Consider the following 15,453-nt stretch of genomic DNA (forward strand, 5'->3'; position numbering starts at 1 on the left):
TTGCAGTTTACCTGTGTTCTCTCTCTTGAGCTCCTCCATCACATGTTCACTGATTTTCAATCTTGCCATCATATCTGTGAACACATTCAACATTTTTAATTTGAAGGAGATAATCTACATAACTGGAACTTAAAATACTTGTTTGTGTAGCTAATAAGTTTAATTCTTAATATTGATATAAGCAGTTTACCTGCACTCTCTATCTTGAGCTTCACCACTTCATTTTCACTGGCGTTCATTCTGGCCTCCAACACTGTCAACACATTTAACATTAATATTATTGTGAAGTATGTTTATGGTCAGCAGGTTTCAAGTTGTTAACATGATCACTATGGAGGCTGACCTTTGTTCTTATCTTCTCTTATCTTTATAAGGCAAAATGAATAATCAGATTCATAAAAAAAGAAATGTTTTTACATTTTATTAATTGTTGCAGTTTACCTGTGTTCTCTCTCTTGAGCTCCTCCATCCCATGTTCATTGATTTTCAATCTGGCCATCATATCTGTGAACACATTCAACATTTTTATTTTAAAGGAGATAATCTACATAACTGGAACTTGAAATACCTGTATGTGTAGCTAATAATCTAGCAGCTGTGTACTTTGCATATAAACAATTTACCTGTATTCTGTCTCTTGAGCTCCTCCACCTCGTTTTCACTGGCGTTCATTCTGGCCTCCAACACTGTCAACACATTTAACATTAATATTATTGTGAAGTATGTTTATGGTCAGCAGGTTTCAAGTTGTTAACATGATCACTATAGAGGTTGACCTTTGTTCTTATCTTAATGAGGCAAAATGAATAATCAAATTAAAAAAAAAAAAAAAGTTCTTACATTTTATTGATTGTCGTAGCTTACCTGTGTTCTCTCTCTGGAGCTCTTTGACCACATTTTCCAAAACTGTGAATACATTTAAAGTTTTTCAGTAAGAGCTTTATTTTGAATCTTAGATATGAATATCTGTAAACATCTTAAATAAGTTGTTCCATTTAATTCTTGAGTTTGACAAGAAAAATAATCAGAAACATAAATTAATTATATATTATTTTATAAAATATAAATATCTACCTGCATTCTTGTATTCACTGGCTGTCAGTCTGGCCTGTATGGCTGGAATAAAAGCAGTACATTATTCCTAAAAGTAATGTCTATGTGAACATTGCATGAATGTGTTGATCACTATGTGAATGAACCTGTATTCTCCTGCTCCAGCTTCTCCATCTTGCTCTTGCTGTTCCTCAGCTCCACACTGTGTTCGATGGCCATGTCTCTCAGCTCCTTCAGCTCAGCCCAGATGTCAGGGGTGATGTTGGTCTGATCACCCAGGATCTCAGACTGAATCTCCGTCTGAGTGATATCATTCCCTGTCACCCCTCCACTCTCACCCTGAGCCCTCGTCCAGTACAGACAGAGCAGCAACACCAGAAAACCTGCGGCACGCCTCATTGTGAAATATCCCCTCTTTAGACAGCAAGATGCAGTCTGACACCACTCGTTCAGTTCCCGTCTTTATATACACGTAAAACAGGTCACTGAACTGCTGTATGAGAATTAAACAGGTGTCTTTGATAACCAATGCAAAAATAACACCAAAGATCCTTCAACACTGAACTAAAAGCAAACAACAAGGTAGAATGATGTTCTCTCAAAACCATTGGTCGTGAAAGTTTGTAGAGTAAAGAGATGATAAGAGCAAAGTCAATCATTAATAAATGTTTCATCAAAACATTCACCATCACTATTTTATAGTCCAGGAGAACGTTTTATAGAATATGATGAATACAACATGTTTGAATGCTGATTTTTGAATATATTTTTTTATAAACACAGCTCAATTATGTACATTTGCATATATAAAATGTGTATCAGCTGAAGAAAAATGTAAAAGAAATATTCATTTTAGTTCATACTGTCGGTGGCATTAGGAAAAGTCCAGCTAAAAACACATGTATATATGCTGTTTTTACAGCTCTTAAATGGAGAAAATGGGGCAAATTTGACCCTGAACAGTATGTAAGGGTTAACAGGTAAAGTTCTTTATAAAATGTGCAAACTGTATTGATATTTCAAGTGATAATATTCTTATCATATGCTTTGTAGGGCCATGTTCATCTAACCAGACAAAACAGAGAAGCTATTTGGATTTCATGAGTTCTTATATTTTTATAACAGAGCAATGTCGCAATGTCTCAAATGAACTGCATCATAGCTGCACTCACAGAGGGAAAACCAGAAAACCATCAAAGGTGGAACAATTTCTTCTCTTCATCCAAAACAACGTAGTTTGAAATGAGAGTCAGGATCACGTCTCCCTTTTCAAGTTGAAGAATTAAAGCATTAGACACATTTACATAAGCGACACTATCACTGTAGTCTGAGCTCCACATTATTCTCTTGCCATTATGATAGAGATTAGCACCTATCCAAGCTGAAGTATGATTGTCCTATATGATGAATCTGAAGTAGTAGACTGCTCTGACTGAGGCTGTGAAGATACCTGAACCAGAGGAGAAAACCAGAGAGGGAACTGTCTCTTTCTAATGAGCAGTTCAATCAATTAATCAATCAAACTTTATTTGTATATCACTTTTCATACAACGTGATGTAACACAAAGTGCTTTACATAGTCAGAACAAACAAACAAAACAAAAAAACAGGAAAAAATCATCATCACTCAGGAAACACTATCACAACTCTCAGGAATCTGCAATGAGGAAACACCAGAGGTAGGATAAACATGTAAAAATAAAATAAAAGGGTAATAAATCATTCATTAAAATTATATAAAAGGAAAGAATAATTAAAATGTCACTATAGAATAAAGTAGGTAAATCTGGATAAGTTAGGAGTAAAAGAGTAAAACAGACATTAAAGATGGGTTATGAAAAAGAAAACAATAAAATAGAATAAACAAAATAAACAGGCTAAAATAGATCATCAAAGGCAGATTAATAAACCAATAAAAGGCATTTTAAACTGTATCTTAGATATAACATGATGGATGTCTGAGAATTTTCTACAGCTCAACAGGATAAATCTGAAATTTAGGTCATTGGCTTCTAAACTAGTTGTGATGTCATAAATCCTGCTCATAGGTCCACCCCTTAAAACTGGATTTTCTATGAGCACAGATAGAACTTTCCACTTTAAGCAGATGAATGTGAAAACAACCTTCTAGTGTCAAACTGTGCCAAACACACATCATATACATGGGATCACCATCACAGCCAATAGGTCATATAATGTGTCTGTGTTATTATACACTTGCAGCTCACATGTTATTTGTACATGTGCATATAGGATGATTGCAGGTTGTTTACACGCTGTAACAGAGAGAAATGTAAGCCCAAAAACTACTCGATAAGTGATGTGTCTCAGTGCCACCTCTCTCTCTCTCTGCACACACACACACACACAGCTTGATTGATTGCAGCACTGTTTCTTAAATCCCTGTGTGTGCTAATGCAGCGCCCTCTATTGGTGACAGCAGAGAAGAAAACGGTTACAGCACCTGGTATTCAATAGCGGTCTCTCATCCAAGTACTAACCAGGCCCGACCCTGCTTAGCTTCCAAGGCACCTGCCCCCCCTGTAATCTGATTGGCCACCCCAGGTCATGAAGATGTGGACCAACAGGAGTCTGCCCCAAGGTTTAGTAGCAGTGACACAGAAGAGGCTCCACACTGTGCCAACCGCAAGGTTGACAGCCCTACAACGTCCAGAGCCTTCAGCATCTCAGGGCGAATCTCATCCGCCCCCGTCGCCTTTCCACTGAGTAGCTATTTAACTACCTTAGTGACCTCTGCAAGGGATATGAATGAAGGTCCCCCCGGATCATCCAGCTCTGCCTCTTCTACAGAGGACATGTTGGCCGGGTTTAGGAGTTCCTCGAAGTGCTCCTTCCACCGCCCGACAATATCCCCAATCGAGGTCAGCAGTTCTCCGCCCCTGCTGAGAACAACCTGATGGTTTGCCAGGACTTCTTTGAGGCCGTCCGATAGTCCTTGTCCAACTCCTCCCATACCCAGCTTTTGCTTATGCAACTGCCCGAGCCGCGGCCTTCCTGGCCGTCCGGTACCTGTCTTCTGCTTCCAGAGACCCCTGGGCCAGCCAGGACCCAAAGGCGTCCTTCTTCAGCTTGACGGCCTCCTTTACCGCCGGTGTCCACCAGCGGGTTCTCCGGTTGCCACCCCGACAGGCACCGATGACCTTCAGGCCGCGACTCTGAGCAGCTGACTCCGCAACTAAGGTCTTGAACATGGTCCACTCGGACTCCATGTTCTCACCCTCCCCATGAACACTGGAGAAGTTCCTCCGGAAGTGGGAGTTGAAAACCTCACGTACAGGGGCCTCCGACAGACGTTCCCAGTTCACCTTCACTGATCGTTTAGGCTTCCCAGGTTTGTCCGGCAGCCTTCTCTGCCACCTGATCCAACTCACCACCAGGTGGTGTTCAGTTGACAGCTCCGCTCCTCTCTTCACCCGAGTGTCCAAAACATACGGCCGCAGGTCCGATGATACACCTAAAAAGTCGATCATCGACCTTTGACATAAGGTGTTCTGGTACCACGTACTCTTATGAACATCCTAATGTTTGAACATGGTGTTCATTATGGCCAATCCATGGCTAGCACAGAAGTCCAACAAAAACTCAACGCTCGGGTTCAGATCGGGCAGGCTGTTCCTCCCAATCACCCCCTTCCAGGTTTCTCCATTATTGCCCACGTGGGCGTTGAAGGCCGATACTCTGAACTGCCATTTGGTGCATATGCACATACAACAGTCAGAGCCTTCCCCCCAGCAACGCAAAGTCACAGGGAGGCGACCCTCTCACTCTGCGGGGAGAACTCCAACACAAAGGTGCTCAGCCGGAGACCCCTGAGTATCCCCTCACCCGCCCGGCGCCTTTTCCCTTGGGCAAATGCAGAGAAGAAGAGAGTCCAGCCCTTCTCCAGGAGTTTGGTTCCAGAGCCAGCGCTATGCATAGAGGCAACTATGTCTAGCCGGTACTGCTCCATCTCCCGCATTAGCTCCGGCTCCTTCCCCGCAAGCGAGGTGACGGGAATTTATGAATGTGAATTGGTGTATAGACTAATTATGAGTCAGAAAATGAACAGTATGTAAGAGTTAAACACAAACTCCTACAGTAACACTCTGTGGATCCATCTATACACCCTAGAGCTTTAAACCGTGCAGCAGAGTCTCTCAGGAAAACAAACACATGCATACTTATGAAAACTAAAAGACTGACTTTGCTCTTATCACTCTACAAACTTTCACGACCAATGGTTTTGAAAGAACATCATTCTAACTTGTTGTTTGCTTTTAGTTCAGTGTTGAAGGATCTTTGGTGTTATTTTTGCATTCGTTATCAAAGACACCTGTTTAATTCCCATACAGCAGTTCAGTGACCTGTTTTATGTGTATATAAAGACGGGAACTGAACGAGTGGTGTTGCTGTCTAAAGAGGTGATATTTCACAATGAGGCGTGCTGCAGGTTTTCTGGCGTTGCTGCTCTGTCTGTACTGGACGAGGGCTCAGGGTGAGAATGGAGGGGTGACAGGGAATGATATCACTCAGACGGAGATTCAGTCTGAGATCCTGGGTGTCAAATCAACCAGTGATCAGACCAACATCAGCCCTGACATCTGGGCTGAGCTGAAGGAGCTGAGAGACATGGCCATCGAACACAGTGTGGAGCTGCGGAACAGCAAGAGCAAGATGGAGAAGCTGGAGCAGGAGAATACAGGTTCATTCACATAGTGATCAACACATTCATGCAATGTTCACATAGACATTACTTTTAGGAGTAATGTACTGCTTTTATTCCAGCCATACAGGCCAGACTGACAGCCAGTGAATACAAGAATGCAGGTAGATATTTATATTTTATAAAATAATATATAATTAATTTATGTTTCTGATTATTTTTCTTGTCAAACTCAAGAATTAAATGGAACGACTTATTTAAGATGTTTATAGATATTCATATCTAAGATTCAAAATAAAGCTTTTACTGAAAAACTTTAAATGTATTCAATATGTGGTCAAAGAGCTCCAGAGAGAGAACACAGGTAAGCTACGACAATCAATAAAATGTAAAAACGTTTCTTTTTTTATTAATCTGATTATTAATTTTGCCTCATTAAGATAAGAACAAAGGTCAGCCTCCATAATGATCATGTTAACAACTTGAAACCTGCTGACCATAAACATACTTCACAATAGTGTTAATGTTAAATATGTTGACAGTATTGGAGGCCAGAATGAACGCCAGTGAAAATGAAGTGGTGAAGCTCAAGATGGAGAGTGCAGGTAAATTGTTTATATGCAAAGTACACAGCTGCTAGATTATTAGCTACACATACAAGTATTTCAAGTTCCAGTTATGTAGATTATCTCCTTTAAAATAAAAATGTTGAATGTGTTCACAGATATGATGGCCAGATTGAATATCAGTGAACATGTGATGGAGGAGCTCAAGAGAGAGAACACAGGTAAACTGCAACAATTAATGACATGTTTTTAAAAAAACGCTGCCTGCTGATCAATTATTAATCTGATGATTAATTTTGCCTTCTATTGCAGATCTTCTACACAGAGTAACATCAGTTGAAGATAAGAACAAAGGTCAGCCTCCATAGTGATCATGTTAACAACTTGAAACCTGCTGACCATAAACATACTTCACAATAATATTAATGTTAAATATGTTGACAGTGTTGGAAGCCAGAATGAACACCAGTGAAAACGAGATGGAGGAGCTCAAGATAGAGAATGCAGGTAAACTGCTTATATGCAAAGTACACAGCTGCTAGATTATTAGCTACACATACAGGTATTTCAAGTTCCAGTTACGTAGATTATCTCCTTTAAAATAAAAATGTTCAATGTGTTCACAGATATGATGGCCAGATTGAAAATCTGTGAAAACGAGGTGGAGGAGCTCAAGAGACAGAATGCAGGTAAACTGTTTATATCATTATTAAAGAGTAACTTCATCCAGTAATCAGCCTGCTTGTACTGCCGTCTCACACAAGCTCCATGCTCAGTTCAAAAAGTCATAATGCAACAGGATCAGAGTAACATCAGTTTCTATGAAGCCACAATACAATTTGTTCATCAACTGTTTATAAGTGGAGCTATTTTTTTCCTCTATGTGAATCTTCTCACATTCACACAGACCAACCAAAGGTGGCGTTCTCATTTGGTCTCACTGACAACGGACAAATTGGACCCTTCAATACTGACATCACACTTAAGTTCAGTAAAGTCATCACCAACATTGGTCAGGCCTACAGTCCATCTACAGGTACTCACCTCTTTCTGCTACACACACAAATGAACTATTATAATGTCATTTTAATTTGTTTGTTAGATGTTTTAATATGTATTCATTGTTACAGCTTTCACTCCATCTTTTGTAATGACTTTTTTTCTCCACTATGGCTCCAGCTGCACACTTTTTGAGGAGGAGAAATGTCTCTTTGAATTGGCCCTTTTAAGATTTCACCCATTTGACCTTTTACAGTACATCATAACACTTTTAATGGAGCTTCTCTGTGTCCTCTCAGAGGGTTTGAGCCAGGCTGTTGGTTCTTTGCCAGCATTGAGTCATGTGTGTGATTTTGTGTTATGTAATTACATTTCATTTGGTGACTGATAAGGTTCTCATGATGAAGTGAGTTTCTCCTTTATACAGTTTTCTGAAACCTTTTCAAAACCTTTGCACAGACATTTACAGATAGTTTACAAAACACAAGAGAATGATTTGTTCTGCAAAGGCTTTGAGAGGCTTTTGGTCTGTTTTAAGGTGCTCACTTATATCTCTCTGTTATATCACTTTCTATAAACCTTATGGGATGCAAACTGACTCACTGAATGTGTAACTGATAGCTCTCAACTTTTACAGACTATACAGTCGCTGAGTAATGTGATGTTAACAAAGCAAGATCACTGAACAACAATTCCTTCAGATTAGACAAACCAAAGTATTGAGAAGCAACAGCGTACTGAACTTAGAGAAGAGGTAGTTCAACAGCAGGAAAAAGCTTCACTGATTTTCTCCTCTGTTGCAGGTCTCTTCACAGCCCCAGTCAGAGGAGCCTACTACTTCTCATTCACTACACTGGATGGCCGGAGTAACGTATACAGGCGTGTTTATCTCTATCACAATGACAAGAGAGTGTTGTTCAGTTATAATTACAGTGCAAATGTCTACGAAAGTGTTTCTAATTCACTGGTTCTTCAGCTGGAAAAGGGGGATGTGGTCTACATGGTTTTACCTGGTGGCTGTAGTGTATATGATGATGCTGATGATTTTACTACCTTTAATGGATTTCTGCTTTTTCCACTGTGAGACTCAAACATGAGAATTGATTTACCCCCAAATGTTTGGCATAGTGTATAAACAAGTCATACAGTATTCATGTGTATATGAAAGGATGCACATTGTTGCTGTGTTGACTTTGCTCTGCAACAAACTACATATGAAATAAAAGAATGAATATGAGGTTAAAGTTCTGTCTCTGACTTTAATTTGGGGATATTTAAACCTGAGTCTGGGAAAACCAACACATACACACAAAAAGATCAGACACTGAAATCCCATTTATCAACTCATTAGTTCAAATGATGATCTGATGATAATTCAGCATTAAAGGGTAGGTTCACAATGCTTATATGAATCCAGTGTGTTCACAGTTATTTTGTGCAAAAATGCATTTAAAGTAGATGTGAAGCTTCTGTTCAGCTTCATCAGTCTGAGTTAGTCATATCAAGTGATATCTGACACATTTACAGTCTTTTAAGCATCAAAGTCCCTCTTTGTGTTTCCTCAGACAGTGTTTAGCTGTTGAGCTCGTTGGAAATATAACAACATGAGGAGTGACTTTGTCAGTAAAAAGATATCTACTTCATTTGAATAATTTGGATGGCTGAATGTTATGTTATGTTATGTTAATGTTTATTTCAGACATAAACGAACAATTTCAATTCCAAAAGGAAAAAAGAAAATCAACTAAGAATGAAACAAATAAAAGAAGCAAACAATGACATTCTTCTGGCAGTAACTGTGCCTGAAAAGGAGCAGGATGAAGTTTACACTTATTTAATTCCTGCCCCTAATTCACAATCAACTTTAATTTCTGTACCTGTGTAGTACATTGAAATATATTATCATTAATATTATCATCACTATCAATACTGTCTATATCACCATTATTATTTTTACTGTTATTATCTAGTCTTAGTATTATATCTTTATCATCATTATTACCACTGATATCGTCATTATTATAATTACCATCATCATCATCACCACATAAATATTATTACCATCACCATTAACTCAAAGTAATACAAATAGTATAACACTCTGGGTCTGATTTAGGTCTGTGTGTGTTAAGAAATGTTGAGGATATAAATAAAATCGTCAGTGAATTATCCGGTCTTTCCGGGACGTAAAAAGACACAAAATGGGTAAAATTTCCTGGTTAAATGTTTAATAATATAGCGTTTATATTTTTAAAGTAATATATAATATTCGTGGATTACTGGATTTTAATCAATAGATTACATTTCGGGGCTATTTTAAGCACTGCCGTGAGACTTGGTTGCACAGGCGCACTGATCACTTGTTTCACTGCATGCATTTAGATTCGTATGATATCAAACGTAAAGTAGTGCACAACTTTTTGTACGATATCATACGAACAGAAGATGAGGACACGTTGCTATTTTACCCAAAATCTATCATTGCCTCTCCATCATCCCCAATCTTAATGAAAGTGCTCCCCTCAATGAACCCTTCCAAAAACTCTTCACTCTCTCTAATGATCTGTGCATCATGTTGACGTCTCTTTTACTTCTGAATATGCTCCATACGTCAGCTTTCCTCTTCTCATAATGGGCCAGATTTCTCCTAAGCTTGACAGCAAACCTTGCATGGCTTAGCACATAGTTTAACAGACTCACATTGCATCCTTTCATCCTCCCAAACACTCCAAACAACCACAGTTCCCTTCACTCCATTCTCTTCACTAATCTCTCTTTCCAGCACCTACTTATTAACTCTTTCATTCTCTCAAAGTACATTTGCTCACTGCATTCAACAAACTCACGCGTACATGTTTCCACTCCCACTCCACACACATCACATTCCTTCTTCAGTCACATCAAACTTGCTTATAATTAAATTATTGAAAATGCTGTTGTTTCATTAAAGAAAATCAATGTTTTCACATTCACTGCTGTTCCACTTCACTCTCAGATTCTTCCAGATTCTCCTTACATCCATGTCATTAATAACTCTCTCCCATACTTTCTCTGCAGCCGGTCTCCTCACATCCCTCCCTCTTAAACATTTGTACAGCACTCTGATTTTCACACTCATCAGATTCACTCTCTTCTCACTTTCTCCTACATGCAACTCAATCTCTCCCTCTTCATCCACCACATTCTCTCTCTCAATCATTTCCATCCATTATTTGGGCATTCCCCCCTTTATCTTTTCCATCACTCCCTCTGCTGTACCCATCCACATTTCAGCTCCCCTGTGTCCCTCACCTTCCTAAACCCAGCTCTCCACATCAGCCTGTTGTAAAGTGGTTCTGTTCCGAGACCTGCTTTACATTCTTACATTCATACTTCACACATTTCACAAACTCTCCCCACGACTCCAGCACCTCCTTGTAAAAATCACACACTTCACTCAACATCTCTTTCTTCAGTTCCATAAACACTGCACTGTCTCCACACCCTCCACATTTATCAATAGCTTCATTTAAAAATACCTTCCATGTATGATCCTTCCTGTTTCTTAAATACCTCACCATCATTTTCAACCTAAGTGTTTTCTTCTTCTTTTCTAAATGAATCAGTTTCAGTCCTCCATCCTCATCCTCATTCTCCATCACCTCCCTGGCTATTCTAACTCCCCTCACATCCCACAGAAACTCACTCACTAATCTCTCCACCTCCTTCAACACTCTCTCAGGTACATCTAGCACATTCATTACATACACTAACTTACTCATCACTAACGCATTCACAACTACCACCTTCCCTTTCAACCACAACCCTCTGTGCTTCCAAAACCCTAATGTCTTCCTGATGCTGTTCACTATTCCTTCATATTGCATGTCTCTCCTCTACCTTCCTTGTCCTTTATCCCTAAATTTACACCTAACACTGAAATAATCCTGCTTCTCTTTTAACCCTATCTCCATCCTTCCTACACTATCCTCTCCTATATACATGATCTCTGACTTCTCTATGTTCACTTTAGCCCCTAATGCCCTCCCATACAGCTCTAAACTATCTAATACCTCAACTATACTTTCCCTGTCCTTCACTGTGACGGTTGTGTCATCTACATATTGATATAATAGACTCACCTGCCCTCCTGGTAGCTCTATTCCCCTGATCTTATTGTTTTGCCTTAGTAGCAGACACCCTTGCCTAACCGATCTTTCTAACCTAAATGTGTCTGTGACGATACCATTAATTTTAACACGGATGTCTGCTCTATCATACATCCTCCTAACCTATGCCCAAAACCCATTTTCTCCAACACCCTGTATAAGTAAGTGTAATCTACCCTATCAAATGCCTTATTTAAGTCTAAACTCATCACAATCCCTCCCTTTACTTTCTTCATATAATCTTTTGTGTCTCTAATGCTACTTACTGTGTCTGCTATATCCCTACCTGGTATACTGTAAGCCTGCGTGCTCCCTACCACCGTCCCAGTGACTCTTTTGATCCTGTTGGCTAACACCCGTGCTAATACCTTGTAATCTGTATTCAACATTGTAAGTGGTCTGTAGTTTTCTAATCTATCCCTACTCCCTTTCTTGTATATGATGCTAACTAGCCCTGTCGACATATCAGATGTCATTCTATCCTCCTCTTCTATCCATCTAAACAATCTATCTAGCACTGGCACTAATTCCTCCCTAAATTCTATATAAAACTCCCCAATAATACCATCTATCCCTGGACTCTTATTCCTACCTAACCCTGCTACAGCTGCTTCTATTTCTCCCGTCCCTATGTTACCCTCACACATCTCCCTATCATCATCACTCACCTTCACTTCTACTTCCTCTAACACCTGCCTCATGCTCTCTTCATCCACTTCTCCTTTCCTGAATAAGTCCTTGTAAAATTATTCCACCCTTCCTGCTTTCCCCACAAAATCAGTAATTTTCTCTCCCTCCTTTCCTTCCACGTGTTCCAAATAATTCCTCTTCTGTTTTGTTTTCTCTAGCACTAAGAAAAACCTTGTGCATTTCTCACTCTCAATCACATATTTCGCCCTGCTTCTGACTATTGCACCCATACACCTCCTCTGTTCTATCTCCTTCAGTTCATCTTTAATTCTTATATAGTTCTTCAAGTCACACTCCTCCTCATCTATCCTCTCCACCTCTCTATCTAACTCTAACTTTCTCTCCCTCTCTCTCGCTCTCCTATTCCTGCCTCTACTGTAATTTATGCTCAACTCTTTAATTTCTATTTTCAAATCCCCCCCCCCCGCACCCCTGTTTCACAGGTAACAGTCTATCTTCAGAACACCCCCCTTGTTTTCACTTTTTTTGGATTAGCCCAACCCACTGGAGTAAGATTGAAGAAAGTACTAGAATGCCTTGGTCTGGTGGTTTGCTGAATATTTATTTAATTGTGAGTGTTTAATTTACAGTCAGTCCTCCTCTACCATGTCAAAGACATCGGCAGTGTGGCAGCATTTTTGCAAAAATAGATAACGGACGCCCGCAAATGAGACGTATTCTCCCGCAATCTGGAGTGAACGAGCAAGAGCTCGCACCAGAGAGTGACAGTGCGTGTGTGTGTGTGATTGTGTGACTATAAATGCAGCGCGTGTGAGAGCAAAGCGTCCTTATAACTCTGTGTTGCCGCTTATTACACCGATCACAACCCCCCGCCCACCGGACAGACACCTAGTTTTAACATGTGACAAAAACATTTGTCTAAATTATGTTGCATATTCCTCAACAGTTCTAGTCCTGATATATCACGAGTTGCATAGTACTATTTTCGGAAATCATAGGCTATGATATTGCGCAGGTGCACGTGATGCAACGCTGTCAGAGCCGACAGACTCGAGTGTGTCATTTCAGTGCAAAATAATTAGGTCAAAAACTATTTAACATACTGCAAATAGCCTACTAGTTTTTTATGTTTATTAATAATTAATTTAGGTGGACAAGGCTACCAAGTACTGCGCAGCTAATTAATCTAAACCCCCTCTCCCTTCCCCATCATCCACACACTTTCTAACATTCTCAATCACTCCCCTCTTTACTAAGATTGCCACCTCCCTTGATTTATCTCCCCCGTTATTCACATACATCTCACCCATCCATTCTCTCTCAGTCTCTCTCAAACACTCATCATCCCAGTGAGTCTCTTGCGAATGTGGCAGCATAGCTGAGCCTATGCATTGCACATGATCTTGAACGCACCCCGATGGCTGGTTAGCCTATCCTAGAGCAGAGGCCCGTATTTAGGACGGCCCTCTCTCTTACTCTCCAGCTTCCGCATCACTTCCGGGTAAGAGGTCGGTCTTCCTCTCCGCTACAGTGTGTGTGTGCTGCTGCGCCTGTTGCTCTGTGTTGCTCCTGAGCTCTCCTTTGGCATGGTAAATGTCCCCTCTCTCTGCATGGTGGTGTTTGTGTTCAGGCAGCTAATGCTAGTGTGGTCATAGGAAATGCTGATGTCCGGATCTGTCACGCTCCTCCTCCTTGGTGTATGAGTGTGTGTGTGAGCCTCCATTTCTGCTAGAAGTATGTTTGCCTTGTGGCAGCATAGCTGAGCCTATGCATTGCACATGATCTCGAACGCACCCCGATGGCCGGTTAGCCTATCCTAGAGCAGAGGCCCGTATTTAAGACGGCCCTCTCTCTCACTCTCCAGCTTCTGTATCACTTCCGGGTAAGAGGTCGGTCTTCCTCTCCGCTACAGTGTGTGTGTGCTGCGGCACCTGTTGCTCTGTGTTGCTCCTGAGCTCTCCTTTGGCATGGAAATGCTGATGTCCGGATCTGTCGCGCTCCTCCTTCTGCCTGTATGAGTGTGTGTGTGAGCCTCCATTTCTGCTAGAGGTGGAACCACAGATCGGACTGCTGCTGCTTTGTCTCGGCTCTTTTTGCCAGCTCACCTTTCGCTTTGCCTGCTTGCTGTTGCTCTGTCTGCTTGGCGACTGCTTTGCTGCTGCTTGCTGCTGCTCCGCTGTGTTGCCTGCTAGGGCGGCGTTTTGACTGCGGCCTTCTCTCAACGGACAATTAAGCTGCTGGCTCTCCACTATAAGACTCTTGCTGCAGTCTGGTTGCCACAGCAGCTTTGCATGGCATAGCCACGCATGCTTGTAATAAGTGACTTCCTTTTAATGGTTTAGTTGTATGAGTGTGAGGTGTGGGTTGTATGAATTAACGTGGGTTATTTGTATAGGTTTATTTTTATTTTCTTTGGACTCTTTTGATAGATTCATTTTCTTGTTTTTGTGTTCAATTAGATTGTAAATTGTGTATTCTCTTTGAATTAAGTGTATTGCTTTAATTTTTGGTTATTTGAAAGGGTTTAGTTATATTTGTTCATTTTTGTTCCTAAATTTAATCTGTTCATTAATTGTTTTGTCTTTTGTTTGAGATATTTGATACTTGATAGTGATTTACCCTACCCCCACCACAAACGTGGCGTTGTCGGCAGGATCTATTCTTTCTAAACGGCTGAGACGTGTGTTTCTTGGTTTGTTTTTGTTTTTTGCTGTGTTCTTATCGTGTTCTTTTGTATCCAGGTTGGTGAGACTGAGACAAAGCAGCAGTGGTTCCTAGTGGCCCCCTTTGAGTGTTTTGGTGAGGTAACTACTACAGTGAACCTTGTGTGGTGCTGTTGCCCCATAGTGGTAATTCCTTGTAGTGTTGTGACCTCGCAGTAATCATGGAGCAAGAAGTGCATGAACTTAGAGAGTTGATTGCACAGTTGTCTGCTGATAATGAGCGGTTGCGTCAGGGACAGGCTAGCTCTAGTGCTCAACCATCTACTTCTGCAGCGCCTCTGGCTGCTCCTTCCATCTCTACTCTTCCTGTAGTAGAGAGGCTCATTTTTGTGCCTAGAGATAGGAAGTGTCCCATCTTTAGGGGAAGGACAGGTATAGGGCTGAGTGAGTGAATGGAGGAGGTGCAGGCATGTATGTGGGCTCGGCGGCTCTTGCCGTCGGATCGAGCATTTTTCCTGTTTGACCACCTAGAAGGAGAGGCCAGGGATGAGATTAAGTATCGTTCTGATGCAGAGAGAGAGGACCCTGCTAGTATACTTGCTATTCTAAGGGAGCTGTATGGGTGCGCAGAGTCATATGTTGCCCTGCAGGCGGCCTTCTTTGCTAGGAAGCAGCAGGAGAGCGAGACTCTTCTAGAGTTCTCTCTCGCT

At 40.9% G+C, this 15,453-nt stretch overlaps 2 protein-coding genes across 13 annotated transcripts in view; one reads left to right on the forward strand and one right to left on the reverse strand.

Annotated features, from left to right (window-relative positions):
• The window catches only part of LOC133996497 (putative leucine-rich repeat-containing protein DDB_G0290503), a 33,530-nt gene that overhangs the window by 2,033 nt on the left and 16,044 nt on the right, over positions 1-15,453 (reverse strand). For 4 of the 12 annotated variants that reach the window (XM_062436101.1, XM_062436094.1, XM_062436103.1 and 1 more), the window contains 3 exons: positions 442-504; positions 191-253; positions 12-74 (listed from right to left, as the gene is read on the reverse strand). The exons of 1 other annotated variant lie outside the window; for it this stretch is intronic. In XM_062436101.1, the coding sequence (XP_062292085.1) occupies positions 12-74; positions 191-253; positions 442-504 (189 nt within the window). Of the gene's footprint in view, positions 1-11; positions 75-190; positions 254-441; positions 505-623; positions 687-864; positions 907-1,074; positions 1,117-1,199; positions 1,713-15,453 lie in introns of those variants that run through there. 7 more of the 12 variants (XM_062436131.1, XM_062436116.1, XM_062436140.1 and 4 more) reach the window with 7 other exon arrangements.
• On the forward strand, positions 5,727-8,525 carry LOC133996588 (complement C1q-like protein 2). Its single transcript, XM_062436197.1, has 4 exons — positions 5,727-5,755; positions 6,909-6,971; positions 7,190-7,318; positions 8,085-8,525. Exons 1-4 carry the CDS (start codon positions 5,728-5,730, stop codon positions 8,363-8,365), a joined length of 501 nt encoding a protein of 166 aa, XP_062292181.1. The 5' UTR covers position 5,727; the 3' UTR covers positions 8,366-8,525.

This window comes from Scomber scombrus, chromosome 2 (assembly GCF_963691925.1).
Source record: "Scomber scombrus chromosome 2, fScoSco1.1, whole genome shotgun sequence".
In the NCBI taxonomy this organism is placed as follows: Eukaryota; Metazoa; Chordata; class Actinopteri; order Scombriformes; family Scombridae; genus Scomber; species Scomber scombrus.

Coding starts and splice junctions, on each gene's coding strand:
- LOC133996588 (XM_062436197.1), top strand. CDS start 5,728: ATGGAGAAGCTGGAGCAGGAGAATACAG. Junction 6,972..7,189: donor GCTCAAGAGACAGAATGCAG/GTAAACTGTTTA, acceptor ACATTCACACAG/ACCAACCAAAGGTGGCGTTC. Junction 7,319..8,084: donor GGCCTACAGTCCATCTACAG/GTACTCACCTCT, acceptor CCTCTGTTGCAG/GTCTCTTCACAGCCCCAGTC.